Source organism: Schistocerca serialis, chromosome 4, assembly GCF_023864345.2.
Source record: "Schistocerca serialis cubense isolate TAMUIC-IGC-003099 chromosome 4, iqSchSeri2.2, whole genome shotgun sequence".
Taxonomy (NCBI): domain Eukaryota; kingdom Metazoa; phylum Arthropoda; class Insecta; order Orthoptera; family Acrididae; genus Schistocerca; species Schistocerca serialis.
This window is the reverse complement of record NC_064641.1, coordinates 832,103,097-832,130,476: the sequence shown is the minus strand read 5'-3', so window position 1 is coordinate 832,130,476 and position 27,380 is coordinate 832,103,097. Positions and strand designations below refer to the sequence as shown.

Below are 27,380 nucleotides of genomic sequence, written 5' to 3'. Positions count from 1 at the left end.
TGGTAGCACCTTGACACTCCTGAATGATATGAAGAGTGTAAATTAAACAAAATTATGATTTAAATTGGGGAATGAAGCAGAAGCAGCCATGGTTAACATCCTATGAGCATGTAAGATACAGTTTAGGAGTAAAATTGCAGCAGAGGAAAGTAACTACAGCAATGGCTTGGGGCACCATGTTTGCCACAAATGTACTCACAGTAAGAGTTGTGAGGGGAAGGGGAAGGGGGCAGTGCATGGACTAGCCGAACACCCACCCACCCAGTTTTTGGAGGCATTATAAAGATGTGAAGTGTGCTACCCCAGAAAAAGCAATATACTCAACATGTTTTGAGGAGACTACTGTTGAGGCCACATAATTCAAACCTATGTATTTCAACAAACACATTGATAACTGAGGCCACATGGCAGGGAGGCCCTGGATGAATTTGGCTACACCATCCATGAGAATAACTCCACCATGGAAGTAGGAAAAAGGGTTGCCATCCAATCCTTAACACCTGAGTACAGAATAAGCAAGATGACAAGCAGCTCACTTTGTACATAGAAAACTTATGCAGACAGAGCACCATTTACGTATGTTGAGCTGCCACCACCCAACCCAACACAGCAATGTTTTTGAGAACTGTTAACAGTGACTAAGAGGTCCCACCTATTGAGATGCAATGCTTTATTAATGTTTTCTGGGGGAATGGTTACAGTGATATGCAAATCAAAGCAATATAAATAATGCCCAATGTTCAAACAACACAGGGGCAACAACTAACATTTTTGCCATACATGGGACCACCAGCAGCCTAGATTTCAAGGATTTTGAAGAAACAAGGTGCCAATCTTCCAAACACTGCAGCTGATTGAAGATCTACTTGGCCCAGGCAACACTTAAGGGGGATTTTTTTTTTGGTTGGGATTTAAGGGCGCTCAACTACTGAGGTCATTAGCACCCAGTCACAATTGTTAGAGCACATAGAATCTAGTAAAACTCGGGGGGCGGGGAGGGGGGAGGGGAACCCAGAAAGTTCTTAGAAAGATGCGGATAAAATAAGTGAAGGAGTTAGATGTCTGTGGACAAGCCAGTCAAAGTAATTAAACAAAGAACACGAGCAGCTGCTTGAGCGTCATCAGCTAAAATATCCTGTAAAGTAGATGGCAGAGACAGGACAACACGAGATTGACTAAAACGGGGACACGACAATAAAACATGGCGCACTGTTAATGCATGACCACAAGGGCACTGTGGGGCTGGGTCACCGGAGAGCAGGTAGCGGTGGCTAAACCGGCAATGCCCAATCCGCAACCTGGTCAGAAGGACCTCTTCTCGCCGAGATGGTCGGGAGGAGGTTGTCCAAGCAGTTGGGAACGGTTTTACTGCCCGGAGCTTGTTTCCTTAAAGTGATGACCAAGTATCCCACCACAAAGACAAGCCTCTTACAAACAACCCCACTAATGTCAGATGACGGGACACAATGGGAGGCTGGCCGAGGCAGGAGGACTGCAGCCTTGGCTGCAGCATCAGCAGCCTCATTCCCAGGCACTCCTACATGGCCGGGAACCCACAGAAAGCTGACAGGAGAGCCATCAGCAGAAGAATGGAGGGACTGCTGGATCCGTTGCACCAAGGGATGGACCAGATATGGAGCTCCAAGGCTCTGGAGAGCACTGAGTGAATCAGAGCAGAGTACATACGATGAATGGCAGTGGCAGCGGGCATACTGAACGGCCTGGTGGAGAGCAAAAAGCTCGGCCGTAAAGCTGGAACACTGGTCGAGGAGCCGGTATTTAAAGGTGGCGGCCCCGACGACAAAGGCACAGCCGACACCATCGTCAGTTTTGGAGCCATCAGTGTAAATAAAGGTGTGACTGGCAAGTTGCGCACGAAGTTCGACAAACCGTGAGCAATACACTGCAGCCGGAGTACCCTCCTTCAGGAGAAAGCTGAGGTCGAGATAGATATGAACCGGAGCCTGGAGCCACTGTGGTGTCGGGCTCTCACCCTCTCTGAAGGTGGTAGGGAGGGCAAAATCCAATTGTCGAAGCAGGCGACGAAAGCTGACTCCAGGGGGCAGCAGGGCAGACACATGCAACCCATACTGACAGTCGAGAGAATCGGCGAAGAAGGACTGGTAAGAGGGGTGGTCGGGCATTGACAACAGCCGGCAGGCATACCGACAAAGCAGTACGTCGCGCTGGTAGGTCAATGGTAATTCGACAGCTTCAACAAAGACTCGACGGGACTCGTGTAGAATGCTCTGGTCCCAAGAGGTAACCCCCAATGGTGGATGGAGTTGAGACTGCGTAAGAGGGATAGACGAGTAGACGAGGCTCCCATAATCCAGCTTTGATCGGACTGTGGACCAATACAAACGAAGCAGGATAGTGCGATCTGTTCCCCAAGATGAACCACAAAGAACTCTGAGGACATTAAGGGAACGTGTACAACGGGCAGCCAAATAAGAGACGTGCGGAGACCAACAAAGTTTCCTGTCCAGCGTGAGCCCTAGAAACTTAGTTGTTTCTGAGAATGGGAGAACAATGGGACCGAGATGTAAGGATGGCGGAAGGAACGCTTTATATCGCCAAAAGTTGATGCAAACCGTCTTCTCTTCAGAGAACTGGAAGCCCTTTGCCACACTCCATGAGTATAGGCTGTCTAGACAATGCTGAAGGCAGCGCTCCAGGAGGCATGTTCTCTGGGCACTGCAGTAGATCGCGAAGACATCGACGAAAAGAGAGCCGGAGACATTAGGTGGAATGCAATCCATAATTGGATTGATCGCTATGACAAAAAGGGCTACGCTCAAGATGGAGCCCTGAGGCACTCCGTTCTCCTGGAGGAAGACGTCTGACAATATGGAACCCACATGTACCCTAAACTTTTGATCTGTTAAAAAGGAATCAATAAAAAGGGGCAGGCGACTGCATAGACCCCACCTGTGCATAGTGTGGAGGATACCACCTCTCCAACAGGTATCATAAGCCTTCTCCATATCGAAGAACACGGCTACCGTTTGGCGCTTTCACAAAAAGTTGTTCATGATGAATGTCGACAAGGTCACAAGGTGGTCAACAGCGGAGTGGCATTGACTAAAGCCGCATTGAACATTGGTAAGTAGCCGTCGAGATTCAAGAATCCAAACTAACCGAGCATTAACCATGCGCTCCATCACCTTACAGACACAGCTTGTAAGAGAAATGGGGCGGTAACTAGAAGGAAGGTGTCTATCCTTCCCTGGTTTGGGTATAGGAACAACGACGGCGTCACGCCAAAGCATGGGGACTTTACCTTCAGTCCAGATGAGATTGTAGGTACGGAGAAGGAAGTTTTTGCCTGCCGGAGAAAGGTGTACCAGCATCTGAACGTGAATGGCATCTGGCCCCGGAGCAGAGGACCGGGACAGTGCAAGTGCACGTTCAAGTTCCCGCATAGTAAAGGGGGCATTATAATTTTCCAGATTCAGCGAGTGGAAGGAAGGTCGCCGAGCCTCTTCTGCCTTTTTCCTGGGAAGGAAGGCAGGGTGGTAATGGGCGGAGCTTGAAACCTCCGCGAAAAAGCGGCCGAAGGCGTTGGAGACATCTACAGGATCAACAAGGACCTCATTACCTGAAGTCAGGCCAGGTACCGAGGAGTGGGCCTTAATGTACGACAGCCGGCGCAGGCCACCCCAGATGACAGAAGAGGGAGTAAAACTGTTAAAGGAGCTGGTGAAAGAGGCCCAACAAGCTTTTTTGCTGTCTTTGATGACTCTACGGCATTGCGCTTGGAGTCATTTGTATCCAATACAATTCACCAACGTAGGATGGCGGCGAAAGGTGCATAAAGCAAGAGCTGGTGAAAGAGGCCCAACAAGCTTTTTTGCTGTCTTTGATGACTCTACGGCATTGCGCTTTGAGTCATTTGTATCCAATACAATTCACCAACGTAGGATGGCGGCGAAAGGTGCATAAAGCACGTCGTCGAGCACGGATAGCCTCTCTACAAGCCGCATTCCACCAGGGGCATGCAACGCGACATGAAGAAGAGGTAGTATGAGGAATGGAATGGAATGTTCGGCAGCATTGATAATAACAGCCGTGAGGTATTCGACCTGACTGTCACAACTGAGAAAATCGTGGTCCGAAAAGGTCGCCAGGGAGGAGTAAAGGCCCCAGTCAGCTTTCAGTATGTTCCAGCTCTAAGGACGTGGGGATGGGGTGTGGTGCAGGAGACGAACGACACAGGGGAAGTGGTCGCTCTAATAGGTGTCAGAAAGGACATACCACTCGAACCGATGGGCAAGAGTTGTAGAACAGATTGAGAGGTCCAAGTGGGAGTAGGTATGAGTAGAGTCCGAGAGGAAAGTCGGGGCGCCGGTATTGAGGCAGACAAGATTGAGATGGTTGAAGACATCCGCCAAGAGTGAGCCTCTGACAGGATGCAGGAGAGCCCCAAAGGGGATGATGGGCATTGAAGTCGCCAAACAATAAAAACGGCGGGGGAAGCTGAACGATCAGATGCCTCATGTCAGCCCGACTAACAGCAGATGACGGTGGAGTGTAGATGGTACAAACTGAAAAAGTAAAAGCAGAAAGAGTAATACGGATAGCTATTGCTTGGAGTGGGGTGGTCAATGGGATGGAACAGTAATAGACATCGTCCCGAACGAGCAACATGACCCCACCATGAGCTGGGATACCGTCCACAGGGGTGAGGTCATACCGCTCCGAGGTATAGTGGGTAAAGGCAATACGGTCAGTCGGGTGCAACTTGGTTTCCTGGAGACCAAGGACGAGCGGACAGTGCAGGCGGATGAGCAGTTTTAATTCCTCCCGATTAGATCGAATACCTCTAATGTTCCAATGTAACAAGGCCATCGCTAGTCAAAAAGTTGGGGGAACGAGACGGGGGAAGAGCTGGTCACCTCGACGGCCGCGGAGGGCCAGGTTTCGAGGGAACAACACTACAACCGGCGGGAGGCGGATCCGGAACGTTTCCCCGATGGACGCCTGAGAAGAGGAACGCTTCTCAGGTGGCGGGGGGGGGGGGGGGGGAGAGGAGGAGGAGGAGGAGGAGGAGGAGGAGGAGGAGGAGGAGGAGGAGGAGGAAGGGTGGCCCCTGGGGCAGAGGGGGCGGGGCCCACGGGGGAGAATGATTTGGAATGGAGGGATTTGGGAGGCGGAGGCAGAGCCCCCTGATGGGCGGAGGCGGTGGAGGGGGGACAGGATAGGGGTGAGGATACCGCGGAAGGAGTGGACACAACTGAGGCAAACGAAGTGGTCAATGGCACGGGATGGAGGCAGTCATACTTCTTCCTGGCCTCAGAATAAGAGAGCCGATCCAAAGTTTTGAGTTCTTGTATCTTCTTCTCCTTTTGATAGGCGGGGCAGTCTGAGGATCTAGGCGAGTGGATGCCAGGACAATTAATGCACCGAGGTGGTGGGGAGCATGTATGTTCCTCACGAAGAGGACGTCCACAATCGCCACAAAGGGGCTCAGCCTCACACCGTGACGACATGTGCCCAAAGCGCAAACACTGAAAACACCGCATAGGAGGCGGGACGTAAGGTCGCACGTCGCACCGGTAGCACATCACCTTCACCTTCTCTGGGAGAACGTCCCCCTCGAAGGCGAGGATAAAGGCCCCGGTGTCGATACGACCGTCTTTGGGGCCGCGCTGGACTCGCCGGACGAAATGCACACCTTGGTGCTCCAGGTTGGCCCTGAGCTCCTCATCAGATTGTAGCAGGAAGTCACGATGAAGAATAACCCCCTGCGTCCTATTTAGTGCCAGATGTGGGACAATGGATACTGGGATGTCCCCTAGGCGGTCGCACGCCTGGAGTGCCGCCAACTGTGTGACAGAGGTGGTCTTGATAAGAACGGACCCTGAACGCATCTTGCTGAGAGCCTCGATTTCCCCGAAGATGTCCTCAATGTGCTGAACAAAGAACATGGGCATGGAGGTGGCGAATATCCCCCCCATCAGTTCGAGAACAGACCAAATAGCGGGGGAAGTACTTCGCCCCAAGCCGGCGGGCCTGTCCCTCCTCCCAGGGAGTGGCCAAGGGGGAAAGGGCAGGAGAACCAGAACTAGAAACGGTACCTTTTGTTTTGAAAGACTCGGCCGCAGAACGACCTGATACGTGTTTACGTTTCATCTGCGAAACGTCCGCCCCGATACCACCCACTCCGACCAGGGGCTCTCCCCACGGGCGCCACCCAGCCTCAGCAAGGGCCACCTGGCAGGATGACCGTTGCCGGGAGTCCTGATGCCCCAAGGAGACAGGCATCTACTCCTTGGCCGACGTGGGGAGGGTGCAGCTCAGGTATCGGCAGTACGATCCCTGTGTTGTCAGGGGGCTACAACTACAACCTAGAGGGTACATGACGACCCCACCACAACGGGCTGGCTACCGTGCTGGATTTCTGGTGCCATGGGGAGTCCATCATGATCGCTGGTGCAGATGGGGACGCACTATGGGTGTAACTTGTACAACCCATCAGGTGTTTAGGCCCAATTTGGGGAATAGTGGGTATGGTTACAACACCGGTACAATGCTGAGTGCCAAGGTCTTAGTGCACTTAGGACCAGTGGTACACCACGTAAGGTGTCCTTCCCCAAAAGGCTCTTACTTCTGTAGAATTTTGAAAAATGGAGGTCAAACCCCAAGGGGGACCATCACATGGAAGGCCGAAACAGTTGAAACTCCTTTTAATCGCCTCTTACGACAGGCAGGAATACCTCGGGCCTATTATTACCCCGGACCCACAGGGGGTCTTCAGGGGGACTGCACATCTGCCTAGTATAGCCTTCAATATACACTATGTGATGAAAAGTATCCAGACACCCACAAAAACATGTTTTTCATATTAGGTGCATTGTGCTGCCATCTGCTGCCAGGTACTCCATACCAGCAACCTCAGTAGTCATTAGACATTGTGAGAACAGAATAGGGCACTCAGTGGGACTCATGGACTTCAAACATGGTCAGGTGATTGGGTCACTTATGTCCCATACCTGTACGTGAGATTTCCACACTCGCAAATTTCCCTTGGTCCACTGTTTCCAATGTGATAGTGGAGTGGAAATGTCAAGGGACATGTACAGCACAAAAGCATACAGGCCAACATCATCTGTTGACAGACTGCTGACAGTTGAAGAGAGCCATAATGTGTAATAGGCAGACACCTATCCAGACCATCACACAGGAAAAGCAAAGACGCTGATTCACAAACTTGGAGGAGACCCTTCCCACTACAAAGAAAACTCAACGGTCTCATGCGACTCAATCGCCAGTCACTTAGTGAGAGTTTCCAAGGTCCCAACCATAAAGCTAATCTTCGACAAATAAAAAGAGAGCTTACGGAAGTCAAGAAACCTCTGCAACATGGCCTGGAATTCTCCATTTACAATCACTGACCTGGAGACAGCCCTTAACCATACGAACTGTAGGAAGCGAATGAAGGCCAAGGTTAACATGGGCCACTTCACAAAGCCAAGGTGGTGAAGGGTTAACACCCATTGGGAAAGTTGCAGGTAGCGTGAAGTTATGCTGCTGTAGCATGTGCCGAAAGCTGATGCCAGGAAGTTACAAAAGGGATACACCCCATACTGGCAATCAGAGGAATCATCGAAGGAGGCAGCATAGGATGGGTGGCCACACATGGCAGACAAATGGCATGCATACCTTCTGAGGAGAAAGTCACAGTGCACAGTGGTAAGGCAGTGGTAGTACAGCAACTTCAGCATACAGACGCAACTGGGCTGGTGTAAAAGGCACCCGTGGGCAAACATGTCATGATCATGAATAGTGTTGAGATGGTGTAAGAGGGATGGGCATGCAGACACATAGACAAAGCACATCGTCGAGTCTTGAACGGACAAGGGACCAGTACAAACAGAGGAGGGTGGTTTGATCAGCACCCCAGAAAGTACCATTGACGACACTTAGGACACTGAGGAACCAGATACAGCGGGCTGCCAGGCAAGATACATGGGAGAACCAAGATTGTTTCGCATTTAGCACAAGCCCCACGAATTTTGTAGTTTCAATGAACGGAAGGGCAACAGGCCCAAGATGTAAAGATGGTAGGAGAAACCACTTGCGTCGCTAGAAATTCGTAGAGACTTCTGTGAATGGAACAGCAAGAGCCATTGTTGATGCTCCAGGAGTAAAGGCGATCAAAACACTGCTGAAGACACTGCTCAGTGGGACAGTGTCCATGGAGAACTGCAATAGATGGCAAAATCTTCAACAAAAAGGGAGCCAGAGATGCCCAGTGGGAGACAGGCCATGATAAGGTTAATAGTAATAAACAGGATGACGCTCCAGATGAAACCCTGAGCCACAACGGTTTCCTAGATAAAGGTGTCCAACAGGGCAGAACCCACACACACCTTGGAAACTAGATCTTGTAAAAATACAAGGAGGAAACAGGGCAAGCAGCCACAGAAGCCCCACGTGTAAAGAGTACAGAGGACACCAGTTCTCCAGTAGGTCTCTTAGGCCTTCTCCAAATAAAAAATCATGGCCAGACTGCAATTTCCACAGAAAACCAATTATGACATGGGTGGACAAAGTAACAGGAGGGTCAACTGCTGAACGCCGTGCTTGAAATCCACACTGTGCACTCGTCATTCAATTGTGAGATTTGAGCCACCATACCAGCCGTGCATGAATCTTATGTTCCATCACCTTGCAAACACAGTGGTAAGAGATGGGGCAGTAGCTAGCAGGTAGGTTTTTGTCCTTACCAGGCTTAGGTATGGGCGTGACAGTGGCTTCACGCCAGCATCCAGGAAATGTGCCCTCTGCCAAGATGCGGTTGTACATGTTAAGCAGAAAGTGCTTGCCCGCAAGAGGAAGGTGCTGCAACATCTGAATGTTGAAGGCGTCCGGCCCTGGGGGAAGGATCAGAATGAACTGACAGCATGATCTAGCTCCTCATAGTAAAGGCAGCATTGTAGCACTCACTATTCAGAGAGAAAGGTATCGCCTGAGCTGCCTCCAATTGTGTCCGATGGAGGAAGGCAGAGTGATAGTGGGAAGAGCTCAAAACTTCTGCAAAATGATGACCCACCAAGGTGTTGGAAATAGCAATAGGGTCTACAATAACATTGTCCGCTCCTGTGAGGCCAGAAATGGGGGGGGGGGGGAGGGGGGAACAGGAACAGATCTTGGTCCCAGAGAGATTTTGGAGGTTGACCCGTAGAACAGAAGGGGTGAATCTGTTAAAAGAACTAGTGAATGAAATCGATCTAGCTCGTTTGCTGTCCCACAGAGCATGATGACACTTTGCATGCATCTGTTTATAATGAATACAGGTTGCCATCGTAGGATGGCTGTTAAAAACACAGGGAGCATGTCTCCATGTGCGAATTGCATCACGGCATGCCCCAGTCCACCAAGGGATTGAGACAAGATGTGGTAAAGATGAAGTGCAAGGAATGGAACAATCTGCAGCAGTTAATATAACATTAGGGAGATAGTCCACCTGGTCATCACAACTGGGGAAATATTTTTCTTCAAAGGTTGCCAGGTAGGAGTAAAGCTGCCAGTCAGACGTAGTAAGCTGCTTTTTGGGTGTGCATGTGGGTGGGGTAGGAGTCAGCAAGCAGATAGCACAGGGGAAATGGTTGCTTGAGTAGGTGTCAGAATGAATAGATCACTCAAGATGGTGGGCAAGCTGGGCAGTGCAGAAGGATAGGTCCAAATGGGAATAGGTGTGCCACGAGTCTGAAATGAAACTGGGTGCTCCAGTGTTAAGGCAGAAGAGGTTAAGTTGGTTAAGAGGGTCAGCAAGAGAGCACCTCTGACAGATCCTGGGAGAACCTCAAAGCGGATGATGCACATCAAAGTCACAGAGTAGCAAAAATGGGGGAGGTAGTTGCCCAATAAGCTGAAGGAAGTCTGCCCTGGTGACAAAGACAGAGGCATAAATCGTACTAAGGAAAAGAGTCAGGTGGGGAAGAAAATGCCAAGTGCAACAGCTTGAAGACAGGTAGTCAGGGAGATAGGTTGACAATGTCATCCTGTATGAGCAGCATGACCCTCCATGAGAGGTAATGCAGACCTCAGGGGGAGTGTCAAAACAAATCTGTAAGTAATGTGAAAGCTCGAAATGGTCATGAGGGCCTGATTTTGTTTCCTGAAGGCACAGTACAAGGGGACACTGCTATGCTAAAAGCAGCCGTGAATCCTCTTTGTGGGAGCGAAGGACACAAACCTTCCATTGGAGGGCAGTCATAAGGAAGAAGAGATGTAGGGGTGTCAACTCAACAATAGCTGAATGACAGCTGGTGTCGAGTTGCTACTACAGGGCACAGAAGCAGAAGTGTGCTGCTCCATGGGGTCAAGATAAGCATCAGCTTGCTTGTGTGTTCAGTCCATGAAGTCCAATGCTGAAAAACGGTTGGCGGTGTGCACTGGCATGACATACTGGCCGGGCTAAGGTACCACGTGGCGACACCGTCTAACAGGATCTTAGAGTTGGTGAAGGTGAACACCGTTTTTCTCTAAGTGGAAAGGCTGGAAGAAGTCCACCAGAGGCAGACTGGTGTCCACTGGCTAGAGGTATATAGCAGGTCTTCACGGGTCTTCTACTCCTGTTCCTTCCTGCCAACTGGTTGTGTAGCTGGTGGCTTTGCCACTTCAGACAAGAGTGAGTTTGTCACACAATGGGATGGGGGATGGTGATTCTATCTTGACACTGGGCGATTTCATGACTGCAGAGCTGAAATGTAGGTCTCATGTCTGCATAGAGGAAAGGGTAACAAAAACAGAACTATAGGTGCCAAACGGGAGAACACGGGGTTTGTGACTAGCCAGTTACTTGCAAGCTACTGGGTAAAGCACTTTTTCCTTTACCCCAATCTCTGACAGCCCACTCATCAAGATATATGGGACAATCTCTAGAGGTGGCGGCATGGCCTCCACTGCAGTTGATACAGTGGGGTAAAGGAGGCAGACAATCGCCCTTGTGTGCACCATACTACAGGTTACATATTTGGCTGGGTGTCAACAAGAAGTTCTAGTATGGTTGAAACAACACTGGTAGCGGCACTTCAGGTTCAGAATGTACAGCCGGACTGTGCCGTGCCGTGAGAGTGGAAGCTGTTATCAAGGCTAAGGGTAAGGGTAGGACACCACCATATTGAATTCCGGAATTACCGATGGAGGGTGCCATGAACTTTGAAGGTTTTTTCAGCCATATGTCCAGATACTTTTGATCACATAGTTTAAGTCTGAAAGTGGTACATCAAGCAACAAAAGCTATATTCTACAAAGCTGCTTTGAGCACTCCAGGTACATTCAGCCAATGCAACATTCCTGTTGTGCATCATGCTGTAGAAATTGTAAAAAATACATTTTGCTGTTTAACTGCAGAGGACTGGTGTTAGTTTGATAACACAATACTGGTTAGTCCTCAAATTTAGGCGGGATGTATCTCTTGCATGTATTTCTTTGCTATTAAATGATAAAGCCTTTGCACTTTAGTCCAAATTTAAGAGCAACAACTTCAGAAAAATTATGTTTTGAACATCCATAGGTATGTTTTTAGGAAGGGGTAACACTGTATACAGAGTCCTTTTTCATCCAGTGAAGCATAAGAAACTGCCACCCACATAGTATCTTTTACTCTGTTATATAGATTTGGTTTCATGACTTTCTAAACAGTGTCATACAGACAATGTCATTATCTTTGCTGGAAAAACCAATTTAGACATTAATCCAATATTCAAAATCAATAATTAGGTGCCTTTAGTCAATATTACATGCTATAAAAGAAAAATAATGCCAATAGTTTTGTCAATGAAGCCATTGTGTAGCCGCTTTTCATTTACTTTGACCACCATACTTTCATGTGCCACAATCAAACACCAGAAAGGTTCTGGAAAATCATGCACAGGTTTGAGTGTTAACTGATTGAGGGTTTTAATCATTACTATCCTGTGTAACTGCAGTAGCTTAAGTTCAAGAATAAATCAATGATGTAAGCATACAATTCTAGTGACTTTCTGCCAGATTGTCTCAAGATACGGAGAGTTACTATTCAGGCAAATGCATTTTGTAACATGTAATTGATCTCACCTGTGTTAACATCTCCAACAGAACCTTGTTTGAAAAGTGCATAAATCTCTAGGAGCTCTGCATCTGTGGGAGTAGACTTCAACTTCTTGACATCTTCAGCTGCTTTGTTGAATCTCTGAAATAATTATATATTTTGTCTTAAACTCAGATTTATTTCTCCAATGAAAAAATCGAACTATTGAACAGATACATCTACACAGACATGTATTGTAATATTGTCAGCCTTGTGAAAAGATATTTAACTAAAGTTAATTTAATATGATTATTTCCTGTAATTACTCTGAAAACAGAAGTGAACAGTATTATGCAGCAAGAACAATTTCCCCTCTTTGTACTGAATCAGACTTTTGCCATTCCTTATGTATGCCAAGGTTGCTGCTAACTTTTGTTATTGTATAGATTGTTCTCTTTTGAAACTGAGGTAGCTATGATTATATTATGCACTCCATTTTGGTCAAGAATGGATGTCTGTTCAAATGCAGTGAGTTCTACTTACTTCCTGTCAGTCAGAAATAATAAACGTCAGAAGTTATATAACAGAACCACAAATATATTACATTACATGCAACAATAGTAGCACTTTTAGACAGTGAAGTCATCCAAGCTCATTCAAGTATTTTCAGATCCACTTTAAGCCTCAATCGCAATTGCTCCTGCTACTTGTACAGAGAATCTATCCTCATTCACATCCATACAAATAAAATCTCTTTAACCATATGGTTTTGTTTTAGGGTGCAAAAACAACTGGGGTAATATGCACACAAGTGAAACTACAGAACACAACGACAGGAGTTAAACAACTATATGTCAATTCCAACTGACAGAAGGCAGCTAAAAAGACGGACATGGAGAAAGGGCTACAGAAGACACCGTACAGAAACAAAGGTCCAAAACTACAAATTAAATTGCCTTCGCCATATTGCTTTGATGGATAAAAAGTGAAACAGTCAACAGCCCACACATTATTTCCTAGAACAGCTGATAACTGACAGCAAATGCAAGTGGGAACGTAAATAGTTAAAGATGGGCATTCTGTCTGGAAATAGCGGACAGTTAAAACTTGGGTGCAAAATGTACAAAGTGGTGGGGTAGCACCACTTAGCAAATTATGGCTAAAAATGCAGTGCCCAATATGCAACCTAGTTAAAATGAGCTGCTCCCAATGGGAGGACCGAGAGGTCACTTAAGCCTCTGGGAGAGGTTTAATAAGCTAGTGCTTATTCCCATGTAGGGGCGACCAAGCGATGCAAAAGGGACACCACCTCCTGCAAATGGCAACACAGATCATTGGAGGGATTATAGGAACCAGTGGGCTGAAGTACGAGGACAGCAGCCTTGGTAGTAGCGTCAGCAGCCCTGGTTCCGGGCAGACTGACATGACAAGGAACCCATGTAAATATCACAGTGGCTCCACCAAGAGTGAGCAAGTGACAGTTTCCCTGGAGCAGTTGCACAAAGGTATGAGCAGTGTAAAGTGCACAGACTTTGAAAGGCACTGAGCGAGTGAGCAGAAGACAACTGGGAAGTCTCTGTAGCCGGATGTACTCTGTGGTCTGATACAGGGTGAAGAGCTCAGTTGTAAATACTGAGCAGTGTGCAAGCAGCTGATATCAAAAGACATGGCCACCAATGATTAAGGCACACTACACCACACTCAGTCCGAGAGCCATCGGTGTACACTAAAAGTACGTTGTCCAAGACGCGACGTACACTAGCGACTGCGACGGGTCGCTACGTGACGTCAGAAGTTGCCTGCTGGCGCATGCGCAGTTCGAGTTTGGGATGCGACGCGCGACTGTTGCGGCAGCTGCCGCAGCACTGCTGTGGGTGCAAATGGCTCTGAGCACTATGGGACTCAACTGCTGAGGTCATTAGTCCCCTAGAACTTAGAACTAGTGAAACCTAACTAACCTAAGGATATCACAAACATCCAGGCCCGAGGCAGGATTCGAACCTGCGACCGTAGCGGTCTTGCGGTTCCAGACTGCAGCGCCTTTAACCGCACGGCCACTTCGGCCGGCATCCGCAGCACTGCACCAGTGAGCAGTGTTGCGACGGAAGTCTGACGACACAAAGACGTACGGCTGCCAGAAAGAGGTCGATTCAGTCAAGGAAAACTGAAATGAGCCGCTCACAGGATGTGATGATCTGTGAGCTGGTCTCGCAACATCCTTGCCTTTACGATTTGAAGAACCCTAAATATAGGGACACTTAGTTCAGAGGCAGAATTTGGGAAGAAATTGGTGCACAGTTGAAACTGGCAAGTGAGTGAAATATATATTTTCCCATTGATGCAAATTTTTCAGTCCTGTTATGAAAATCAGTATAATCCATGCAGATGTAGAATTAGAATGATGAAAATGAACTTGCAGGTCAATTTTCGCATTACTCTTTTTTGTGACGATAAAAATTGAAAACGGCAAGTACATTATAAAATGAACAATCTAAAGTACAACGAGAAAGTTACATTTTACAATACCTTCATTCAGAGTAAACGGTAGATTGGTGTCTTGATGATACCTTCCAGTTGTGAAAAACCACCAACAGATTGTTTTACAACTTTCTGTAATCAATTTCGCTCAGTTGAAAAACGTAAATTTTTGACATTTGTTGGTTTTGTTAGGATGTCTACTTCTACTTGGGTATCCTCGTCCAGGTTCAGAAGAAAATACTAGAGGTGAGTAATTTATCATCTTCCCAAGAATGGGAAGAAAATATATTGAAGGCAGCATGTCTTTACTTTTAAGAAACCTGCATGTCTTTACTTTTAAGAAACCTGCATGTCTTTACTTTTAAGAAACCTGCATGTCTTTACTTTTAAGAAACCTGCATGTCTTTACTTTTAAGAAACCTGCATGTCTTTACTTTTAAGAAACCTGCATGTCTTTACTTTTAAGAAACCTGCATGTCTTTACTTTTAAGAAACCTGCATGTCTTTACTTTTAAGAAACCTGCATGTCTTTACTTTTAAGAAACCTGCATGTCTTTACTTTTAAGAAACCTGCATGTCTTTACTTTTAAGAAACCTGCATGTCTTTACTTTTAAGAAACCTGCATGTCTTTACTTTTAAGAAACCTGCATGTCTTTACTTTTAAGAAACCTGCATGTCTTTACTTTTAAGAAACCTGCATGTCTTTACTTTTAAGAAACCTGCATGTCTTTACTTTTAAGAAACCTGCATGTCTTTACTTTTAAGAAACCTGCATGTCTTTACTTTTAAGAAACCTGCATGTCTTTACTTTTAAGAAACCTGCATGTCTTTACTTTTAAGAAACCTGCATGTCTTTACTTTTAAGAAACCTGCATGTCTTTACTTTTAAGAAACCTGCATGTCTTTACTTTTAAGAAACCTGCATGTCTTTACTTTTAAGAAACCTGCATGTCTTTACTTTTAAGAAACCTGCATGTCTTTACTTTTAAGAAACCTGCATGTCTTTACTTTTAAGAAACCTGCATGTCTTTACTTTTAAGAAACCTGCATGTCTTTACTTTTAAGAAACCTGCATGTCTTTACTTTTAAGAAACCTGCATGTCTTTACTTTTAAGAAACCTGCATGTCTTTACTTTTAAGAAACCTGCATGTCTTTACTTTTAAGAAACCTGCATGTCTTTACTTTTAAGAAACCTGCATGTCTTTACTTTTAAGAAACCTGCATGTCTTTACTTTTAAGAAACCTGCATGTCTTTACTTTTAAGAAACCTGCATGTCTTTACTTTTAAGAAACCTGCATGTCTTTACTTTTAAGAAACCTGCATGTCTTTACTTTTAAGAAACCTGCATGTCTTTACTTTTAAGAAACCTGCATGTCTTTACTTTTAAGAAACCTGCATGTCTTTACTTTTAAGAAACCTGCATGTCTTTACTTTTAAGAAACCTGCATGTCTTTACTTTTAAGAAACCTGCATGTCTTTACTTTTAAGAAACCTGCATGTCTTTACTTTTAAGAAACCTGCATGTCTTTACTTTTAAGAAACCTGCATGTCGTGGCATTTTAAATGAAATTGTCAAGAGCATATGGAGAAATATTAGTAACTCATACCGGAGAAATATACGACATAAAATGGTTTCATTAGGTCCAAATGTGTCAGCGAAACAAAACAAATGCATTCTCTATCGTGCGATGACATGACTCACGTTGCGCATCGACAGAACTGGCGGCTAGTCGCTACCCTCCCGGAGATATACGAGTCCAAATCTCGGAAACTGAGATCGATGTCATTCTGATCTCAACTTTAAAAATAATTTCGATATGTTAGCTTCGTTTCATCGGCAACGATGTATGACCTAACGTGAACCATACGCAAAGTAGCCAGCGACCACATTTTTCACTGTACACAATTCAAATTTTATGCAGTAGGTTACTTGTAAATTAAGTATCGGAATAAATTATGAATATCGGAAAAATAGACATTATCAAGCTGTTATGTGAAACTGTAAGATACGAAAATATAAATTTTTTGTGCCTTTTACTTTCCTCACAATCGATAGAGAAGTAATATACAGCGAAAAAACACGCATAACCGGAAGAGATATGTTTCAGTTTTTTTAAAGTAAAAGGAGAATCTGTATCGAAAAACTAACTCTGGGAGCCGATGTAACTTTGTTCCATTAACATACAGTATCTTTTACAGCAAGAAAATCGGAATTCTTATTTTTCTTATGTATTTGAATCCGCCGCCGCCGACCAGATCTTGGGAAACAGCGACGACTCCTGTCTTGTTGCGGCCTTGTCGCCGTCTGCCAGGGTGCGAAAAGAGGGGGCAGCGTCGCAGTCGCAGCCAACTGTCGCGTCTTGCTCAACGTAGCTTAGGGCACTATCGCGAAGTTTCATATGAAGGTTCATGCGAAGGTCGTGAAACTTAAGATGACCGTGCAAGGCTGGAGTGGTCTCCTTAGGAAGCGAATGAAGGTGAACATGGGCCACTTCACTAAGCCAAGGTAGTAAAGGGTTCACACCCACTGGGAAAGTTGCAGGTAGTGTGAAGTTAAGCCACTGGAGCATGTGGCAGAAGCTTACGCCAGGAGATAACAAAAGGGACGCACCCCATACTGGCGATCAAAGGAGGCAGCATATGAAGGGTGGCCACACATGGCACAGAAATGGTATGCTGGGGAGAAAGTTACGGTGATAGGACAGTGGTAGTTCAGCAGCTTCAGCATACAGACTCAACTGGACTAGTGTAAAAGGCTCCAGTGGCCAAATGGATACCACAATCGTGGATAGTGTTGAGATGGCATAAAAGGGACCGACGTGCAGATGCTTAAAGCAACCATAGGCAAGTTTCGAATGGAGCAGGGACTGGTACGAACAGGAGAGTAGTTTGATCTGGATCCCAGGAAGTATCATTGAGGACCCACAGGACATTGAGGGACTGCGTACAGTGTGCTGCCACTTAAGACCCATGGGAGGACCAAGAGTTTTCTATCAAGCATGAGGTCCAGGAATTTTGTAATTTCAACTAACCGAAGAGCAACAGACCTAAGATATAAAGATAGTGGGAGAAACCAATTGCACCACCAGAGATTCATACAGACAGTTTCTTCAGTGGAAGAACTAAAGCCATTGTCGATGCTCATGGAGTACAGATCAAGACAGCACTGAAGATGCTGCCCATTGGGGCAGGTCTGTGGAGAACTGTAGTAGATGGCAAAATCACCACCAAAAAGGGAGCCAGAGGTGCCAGGTAAGAGACAAGCCATGATAGCATTAATGGTGATAGCAAAGAGGATGATGCTCGGGACAGAACCCTGAGGCACACTGGTTTCCTGGATAAAGGTGTGACAAGGCAGAACCCACATGCAACTTGAAAACTTAAAATTCCTGAAGGACACAGGGCAGGTGGCCATAGACACCCCATGTGTAAAGAGTATGGAGGATACCAGTTCTCCAGCAGGTGTCATAGGCCTTCTCCAAATGGAAAAACTTAGACTCTGGGATTTCCACAGAAAACCATTCATGACATCAGCAGACAAAGTGACAAATGGATGAAGTGCAGAACGCCGTGCTCAAAATCCACACTGTGCAGTCATTAGTAAATTTCGAAACTCGAGCCACCATACCAGCCGGACATGAATCATACTTTCCATAACCTTGCAAACACAGCTGGTGAGATATGAGATGGTAGCTTGAAGGTTTATCCTTACTGGGCTTAGGTATGATTATGATGTTCAGGAAATGTGCCCTCTGAACAGATGCGGTTGAACGTATTAAGCAGAAAGTGCTTGCCCACAAGAGGAAGGTGCTGCAACATCTGAATGTTGACAGTGTGGCCCTGAGGCAGAGGATCGGGATGAACTGAGAGCATGATCTAGCCGCCTCATACTGAAGGCAGCATTGTAGCGCTAATGATTCTGAGAAGGGAAGGGTATTTCCCGAGCCGCTTCCACATTTTTATGGAGAAATGCAGGGTGATAGCGGGAAGAGACCTAAATTTCCGCAAAATGGCGGACCACAGTGTTGGAGATAGCAATACGGTCCATGATGACGATGTACATTACTGCCAGGCCAGAAATTGACGAATGGATCTTGGTCCCAGAGAGCTGTCAGAGGTTGCCCCACATGACAGAGGAAGGGGTGGAACTGTTAAAAGACCTAGTGAATGAAATCCAGGTAGCTCGTTTGCTATCTCGAAGAACACAACTACACTTTGCATGCATATATTTATAATGATTGCAGTTTGGCATCGTAGCATGATTGTTAAAAAAGCGGAGAGCATGCCTCCATGCGCAAATTGCATCACAACATGCCTCATTCCACCAAGAGACTGGGACACGGTGAGGCAAAGAGAAAGTGCGACGAATGGAACATTCTGTAGCAGTAAGGGTAACGTTTGTGAGAGATCCACCTGGCCATCGCAACTGGGGAAATCTTTGCCTTCAAAGGTCGCCAGGGAGGAGTAAAGCCACCAGTCAGCCTTTGTAAGCTGTCATTTGCGTTTGCACACAGGTGGGGTACGAGTGAGCATATGGATATCACATGGGAAATGGTCGTTTGAGTAGGTGTCAGAACAGACCACTCAAGGTGCTGGGAAAGCTGGGCAGTGCAGAAGCATTGGTCCAAATGGGAATAGGTGTGTGAGAGGAGTCTGAAGGAATGTGGGTGCTCCAGTGTTTTAAGAAGATCAGCCAAGAGGGCACCTCTGACAGGTTCTGGGAGAACCCCAAAGGAAATGATGTCATTGAGTAGCAGAAATGACTGAGGTAGCTGTGTAATAAGCCGAAGGAAGTCCGCCTTGGGGACATTGAATGATGGAGGGATATAAATGGCACAAAGGTAAAATGTCAGGTGAGGAACAAAACAGAGAACTGCAACAGCTTGAAGATGGGTGGTCAGTGAGATGGGTTGACTATCAACAATATCCCGTTAGCAGTATAATGCCCCCACAAGATGGAATGCCGACCTCAGGGGAAGGACAAAACGAAACAGGAAGAAATGTGAAGCTCAAAGTGGTCGTGATAACACAATATTGTTTCCTGAACACTGAGTACTAGGGAACGCTGCATTGCTAAAAGCAGCCGTAAATCCCCTTTGTGGGACCAAAGATCGTGAACATTCCATTGGAGGGTTTGTTGGTTTGTGGTATGAAGGGACCAAACTACAGGGTCATCAGTCCCTTTTTCCTGACACAAATAAGGCACAAGGTAACACCCAAATTTAGTTTGGGAAAGTGGGAGGGATTAAAAGAATGGGGAACCACAAAGAGAAAATGAAACAAACTAACAAGAAATGGGGAAAACTCACACCACAAGGAGAAGCGGAAGAAGAAATTAAAACCAGGGAGCACATTGTCTGGGCTGTCTGATAGACTAGAATAAAAGTGGATGAGCCAGTCACTGCAACACACTAAAATGTCCAGTCCAAAAAGACAAGGCGATATGAAAACATAGGGGAAAGACGAACTCAGATAAATGCAAATGAAGGGTGACAGTTAAAATGGAGGGAGGGTGGAGGCCTCAAAGGCGGCCAGGTGCCCACCCTTAGATGGTATGATAAACCCCCCTTACAAAACTTAAAATCTGCTGTTGAGGCATTGTCACCCAATACCGTAGTAGGGTGCTGGGAAGGGTAAAAGCCTGGCAGTCTACACACACTATCAATACGAATCAAATCTGTGAAGGGGAAGTTCGTAAGGTGTCTCTCTCGAGAAGTCCACCATCATTTAAGTACGGCGCGCCCAGCGGATCACAAAGCTCCTTTGGGCCGACACATTTGACTCTTCAGGCAATCAACAATGCTCCGCGGCGTATCTGTCTGTCGGCGACCGCCAGACGTCTGTTTCTAATGGAGTATGAATTGCTGTTAAGACATTTCATTGAACTTAAGTTTTTATTTCAGAGCCTGGAATACCACTATATAGGTTCGACTGCAGTTTTATAGAGAAATATATGCGTTAATATCTGCAAACTTTTAAATGTGTATTATTTCCGTCATACACGGATCTGCCTTACATCTAATTCCTGTTTCTTTTGCAGTAACAGAGCTAGTTAAGCAATTTTGAAACAACCAACGTGATAATTAGGATCTTCTAGGACAACCTATTCTTTGGACTTTGTATATCATAACATCACTGATTTTTGTTAATCACATACGCCGTACATAATGTTTAAGATACAATTGGTAAAACTGTCAACGTTTGTGTTAAGCATCTTTAGAAGTACACGACGCAATGCTTATTACAATGACACTAGTAACACGTTGACGTAATTTAGCATTGTGGTAATTGATGTACGCACGATAAACCAACTGTTTAACGTAACATTTCACAGTATGCAATATGTAACCACTTTTGCCATGACTCCATTTGACATACCACGGCAGCGGAAATGACGCACAGAAAAATTCACAAAATCTGCTTCAGTAAAATTATGACAGTATGTTTTTCACCGAATTAAGAGGCTCGTGCGTGAAATATTAAAAATCGGATACGAAATTTTTTTATCGCATAGCTTTCTACATAAATACGTTTTATACCACAATTATGTGAAATAACGTCGGTGTGAAGCTTCCCAGCCTCTTCCTCTTGTTTCCCCTGCTGCTTTATCTCCCCGTCGGGAGATTGAAGGAGGACGGTGCCACGTCCATGGGCGTTTCCCCGGTTTCCTGTATTTCTACAGGTTCCGGGGCGACGTGATTGAGTGGGCACGTCCGTTTGCGGCGGAACATCCGTCTGCGTCGCCACAGCGCCACAGCCACCCCTGCTTGTCGACAGCCGTAGAGGTGGCGTCGGGGGGGGGGGGGGGGGGGGGGGGTGTCTTCTTCAGCACCATCCTTTATTCTTCTCGCAGCTGTTGAAGCTCCCGATGAAAGGCGACGAGCTGCTTCTGCATGGCTGCCCTCTGCCTCCATTGCGGCTTTGAGAGCAGCCACTGCGTCGTCGGTGGCGGCGCTGGGCGGGACTCCAGCCAGCCTCGCCGACTTCTTGGTGGCGCGGCCCTTTTCCCCTGTGGGGTGGGATTGCGGGGCCGCAACCTCTGTGTTAACCTTGACACTGCTATGCTTCGTAATACCACCACTACCACCACTGTAGCACTTTTGTGAGTTACTCTCAGACTAAGCAGTGCAACTACGCTCTGTAGCCTCATCCGTGCTCATCGCTGGATACCTCCAGTCCCACCTGTTGCCATTATCAGTCAATATTGCGGCTGCATGGTAGACATCAAATGCCGTAAACAACATTGGGCTTTTGCGACCTAGCACTCAAGGGGTTCCATGTAAGTGTTGCGTCTCAAGATACTGGGTATGGGTGTGCTTTATTGTGCAGTACCTGTCTGTGCCTGGCAACCAAATACGTTTATTTTGTATTGTCAGCGATGTTACAACCACAACAAAATAACTAGACTGGCGAACCGTAACAAGGAATTTTCGTGCCTAATCGGTGGCGTCTTTACGGCAGTGGGACTGACTACGACGTTCGGCGTCGACGCTCCGGTGTTTGACATTCAGCGTAGTCACTATGACGTCATATCAACGCACATAAGTCATACGGAAAATAGTCACAAATTCATTCCATTTATTTACTAGCGGGGGGACTACCAAAATATTAGGTTTACAATATGACTATTGCGAAATATAAAATTAAGGTTCGAAATCAAAGTTGGTGATCACCGACAAAGTGAAATGGTTGCTATTCGTTTATTCATTGGTGTTTATTTGTAGTTCACTGTTCCCACTTGAGTTTACATATTGTCATTTGGAGATACTGTGTGGAGTTATGGACGCTAGAAAATTGAGTGTCCAGTGGAGAAATCTGAACAGTTCAGACATATTCTTCTGTTTGATATCCATAGATGGTTGACTGCAGCGGAGGCAGCTAGAAATATGTGCACCGTGTATGGGGATAATGCCGCTGGGCAGAGCACGACAAGAAATAGTTCTCTCATTTCGAGGAGGAAAGTTTTGACAGTGACTCCACGTCCATGAAGACCTTCGGAGTTTGATGAGCGTTTAAACGCATTAGTCGACAATGACACACATCAGTGTACTCGAGAACTGAGAAATGTGGCTTACTGATAATTCTACCATCGAGCGACATTTGCACGCCATGGAGAACGTTCAAAAATCGCGGGTATGCTCTAAGCCGAAATCCTGAGGAATAAGTGGGTGGGCATACGCGCATCTGTTTGCTCGTCATCACTTGGCTCGTGAACAACACCGACCATTCCTATCTTGTTTTTTACTAGCGACGGGAAATGTTGGCTTAATGCTGACATGAGGAGGAGAATGGTTGGGCCGAAACAGCTCCAACTCCCAGCACAAAGATCTTATGCGCACAAAAGAGTCATGCATCTGGTGGAATAACGAAGCTGTGATGTACTATGAATTGCTTCCCTGAGGTTTAACCATCACTTCTGCCATTTGTAAACAGCTGAGACCTCTTGCTACACGCAGTTCAAGCACGATTACCTGGAAGACTGCATAATGTGATGCTAATCCACGATAACGCCAGCCCGCATTGTGCTAAAAAACACTATACAGGCGATGGATTGAGACGTCTACTACCACTACGTGATCAGGCCCAGTGGACCGCACGCATCTACAAGTTTCCTCCTCCACTGTATTCTGTCCATTGCTGCTATCCGCCATCCGTTCACATCTATTGACACTTGGTTTAAATCTTCATGGAGTCCATCCCTCCAACGCTCCTTAGGTCTCCCTGGCGGTCTCTCTCCTGTCACTCAACACCCACCTTATTCGCCTTATCTTGCGCCCTCAGATTTTCACCTTTTCTGGGTGATATCTAATAACTTTCAAGGAGCTCCCTTTCCGGATGAAATAGCGCTCCGAACATGGCTCCACGAGTTCTTCGCCTCAAAACCATGTGTATCGTACAGTCGCGGAGTCTGAAAGTTCAGTCCAGCGTGGGCAGTAGACTGTTTTAAATAGTCAAGGAGGATATTATTGACTGAAGTCTCACGTGTATATGTCGTAAACTTAAGGAAAAACGATACGAACTTACGCACCAAACCAATACATTTTAGTTCTTCAGACTTGGGTCTGCACTACAAAAATGTAGCAATACGTCTATAAATATTGGGTAGTGAGAAATAGTACATGGATTTTCAGTTTCTTTCGCCATTATGTGTACGTCGTTTGATTTTCTGTATACGTCGAAAATTCAACCTGAAGTAACTAAGGGCAGCGTACCCTGAATAATACTGCTTGAATATATTTCCCAATCCAGAATGGAACTAGTATGCTGTCAACGTTTATAAAAAAAATCACAATGCAAAGGCAATGTGTCAGCTTTACTTTTCTGTGAGATGAGACAACGAAAGTCTTTTTACTAACCTAGCAAATTTGTCCCGGACTCAGAATTCAACAGAACATTAAAAACAAAATCCACGTATAAGACGATGCGGTCAGCAAGTGTCATTCATAAACAAGCTAGATACCTCGACGTAAAGACGAGGTGACATTCTCCGCAATTTTCCTGGTTGAAAACCTTAATTTCCTAATAGTAGCTGAAAGGGGTACACAAACTCTAAGGTCGCACTGCTGTTGATGCCGAAGCTCCAGTGACTTCAGAAACGATTAACTTGGGTGATGGAACGTTCGAGCTGAGTGTGTCAGTCATCTAAACTATTAGCCTGAAGCACAATAGCTGGACTAGAATGTGTACCCACTCCTCCAAACACGAGTTTTATTTCTTCACCGTATAGGCTGAAACTAAAACTTCGTTTGATCGAGTCTATAGTCAAATAGGTTTTATGTGACAACTCTAATAGCTGCTAATTTAACTGCGCTGCAGCCGCGCCTACTCACCTCGTCAAGGGACATGATTGCTCAGTGTCGTCTGCCTTCCTCTCGGCTCAGTCTTCCGCTGTAGTCCTGAAAGAAATAAAAATAAGATGGTCGCTGATTAATTTCAAGAGCTTATACCGGGTGTAAAAAATTACGCCTAGCACTCAAAATTTAGAGAACATGAAAAGGAACACATTCTTAAGTGACAATGTCACAGGAGCACCGTTTCCACGCATGAAGATTTGGACGCAAGGGATGTCCAGAGACTATTCAAACTGCCATCCGAGGTATACTATTTAACAGATATTGCTGAAAACGTCGACAGTTTACGTTAATGCACAACTATGTGTGTGCCAACGAAAGGCAGTTGGACGCTCCAGCCATTATTTCGAGTGTGTTAGTCGTAAGCACTCAGATCGCAGTTGTGAATTAATATAAGTGGACGACGTTTACAGCAATATCTCTTACAATATTCATCACACAGCAGTTCGAACACCGTCTCTGAGCGTCTCTGAGCATCACTAGCATCAAAACCTTCATGGATCCCTAGCAGAAAAACGGTGCACCTGTGACACTTGTTTGATATAAAAATGCTTTTTAGCTCTTCTATACACTCTGCATTCCTGACTAATTATTACAATTAAATATCGAATTTGAGAAAGGAATTTGAGAATGTAAGTTCGGGGCACTGCAATGTGTGATGAAAAGAAGAAAATCGGAAAGTTTGATATATGGTGCTATAGGCGGATGTTAAAAATTAAAATAAGGAATGCGGTACTCCGCAGCCGAAGAAAGGAACATGTGGGAAGAAACTGATGAGGGACTGGACAACAGGATTTGCGTTGAGGGGTGAAGGAGTAACTTCCACGTCACTACCGGGAGATGTAGCGTGTAAAAAGTGTAAGGGAAGATAGGTAGGAATGAAGAGGTTGACAAAAGGAATTTGTGACGAATCGCCTCAAACGAGAGGGAAGACTTGAAAAAATTTTGTCTGCTCAGCTTTTTAACACTTCGTATAGGCCACAAAGTGAAAACGAAAAAGAATTATATAGGGCATTAATGTTTTAAGAAACTAAGAACTTAATCTATTAGAACAGCCTACATTTATGACAAATTTTGTATTAACACTTCATTAAATATAGGAAGCCCGTTTATTAAAAATAAATCTGTGCCAATAAAAATGTTAAAGCTGACTGCGACTCGCGAGGACTATCTTTGGTTTCAAAAATCTCTAACTGGCGAAACCATTTCAAATTTCTAAATATACAAAAAGCTAAGGAAACGTCACATGGTATTGTGTGGCTGTATATTGGCAGTACAGCTAGCCACTCTGAACAGCTTAAAGCCTCCTCTCGACACCTCTCTTTGAGAGGCAGCTTGAGACTTCAGAAAGCTGTGAAACATTCCACCTTTGCTCACGCTAATACCATTTGTCACAGTCTGGTCATATTCGACCGGAAGTGCTCATTCGTTATTGGATTCCGTAGACATTGATAGTACGGTTCACCAGCTGTTACAAATAGTCCCGAAGATTTTCTTTAGAATTAAGATTGGGTGATTTTGGAATAGTCAAGGTGAGATCCAACGCAGAAATCTTCAAGCCAGGAAAGTGTGAGTGCTGCCTTGTTATCTTGGAAGACGGGAATGTCCACAGCGTATTTATCATGAAGACGTACCAGAAAGAGCAACTGTGTTCACGTTCACGTTCACGGTAATCTGAATGAGTGGGGTCAACTTATGGTACGAAAAAATACCAAAACATCTTGGAACCATCTCTGGGCTGAATTACACCACTAAGACAATGCGGTTTAAAGGGGGGCCTCATTGGGCCATTCGTACACCCGACGCCATACAGAATTTGAAGAGATGCCATATATGGATTCCTCAGATCACACTGTGCGCTTCCACTCAGCTACTGCCCAGTTTGTTTTCCTTGGCCCTTGGAGAAGTGCAGCTATCTGGCGGTATTAGAAATGACCTTTGGCGAGGTACAAAACTCGCCATGTCCGATGCATGTAGCTCAGCTGACAAATGGACTTTCATCCACATAACAGCATTTTCTTTTTTGAAATCGGCTGCCATCGACATGGCGCGAAAAGCTTCGGTCCCTGTCAGCTGGGATCATTCTGAAATTATATTCTTGCGTAGTATTACATGGCAGAATGTAGTTCACGATTCCTTGTGCACAATTTGGACACTTGGCGTTGACACACCAACAAATCGGGCAACTTCATTCACAGGCTTCTTTCTGCCGTGCTGTTACGACTTCGTGTCGATCCATCTTACAGCGCTGATGCAACCAACTGGCAAATGCATCTGTCGACATCTACGTAAGTACTCCAGATCATCCTCAAGTGACTGGCAGAGGGTTCTAAATCGATTATACAGATCAGTACCAGCAGAGGGTGTGTAACACTTCCTTGGGGAATGCCAAATATTACTTCTGTTTTAGTGCATGACTTTCCATCAATTGCTACACACTGTCGCCTTGCTGACAAGCAATCACGAATCCAGCCGCACAACAGACGATACTCCGTATGCACGCAATCTGAAGTCGCTTGTAAGGAACGATGTCCATATCCTTTTGGAAATCTAGAAATATTTGAGGTCCCCTTCGATATCACTAATTACTTCATGACAAAGAGCTAGTTATGTTTCTCAAGGCCGATATTTTTTGAAACTGTGCAACCAATAGAGTTGTCCAAGAGGTAATTTATAATGTTGGAACACAGTGCATGTTCCGAAGTCCTACTGCAAATCGACGACATGGATACCAGTCTGTAATTCATCTGATTACTATCACTTCCTTTCTTTATTATTGGTCTTTAGGTATGGATCTTTGGTGTAGCGAGCAGTTGTATGTGACTTACATATGGAAATATAGGCATACTCTGAAAGGAATTTGGTATTCAATCTGGTACAGAGAACTTTCTTCACTAAGTAATTTAAGACATTTTGCTACAGCGAGGACATCTACTTCAAAGTTACTCGTATTGGCAGCAGTTCTTGATTCGAAATCTGGAATTTTAACTTCGCCTTCTTTGGTGAAGGAATTTCGGGGAACGTAT

General features: G+C 45.6%; 1 protein-coding gene across 1 annotated transcript in view; it reads right to left on the bottom strand.

The window, feature by feature from the left end:
• Positions 1 to 27,380, bottom strand: part of LOC126473443 (acyl-CoA-binding protein-like) — a 90,579-nt gene that overhangs the window by 5,619 nt on the left and 57,580 nt on the right. The window contains exons 2-3 of the mRNA XM_050100490.1: positions 24,334 to 24,399; positions 12,070 to 12,184 (exon numbers count right to left, since the gene is read on the bottom strand). Coding sequence (XP_049956447.1) covers positions 12,070 to 12,184; positions 24,334 to 24,348 — 130 coding nt within the window. The 5' untranslated portion in view covers positions 24,349 to 24,399. The remainder of the gene's footprint in view (positions 1 to 12,069; positions 12,185 to 24,333; positions 24,400 to 27,380) is intronic.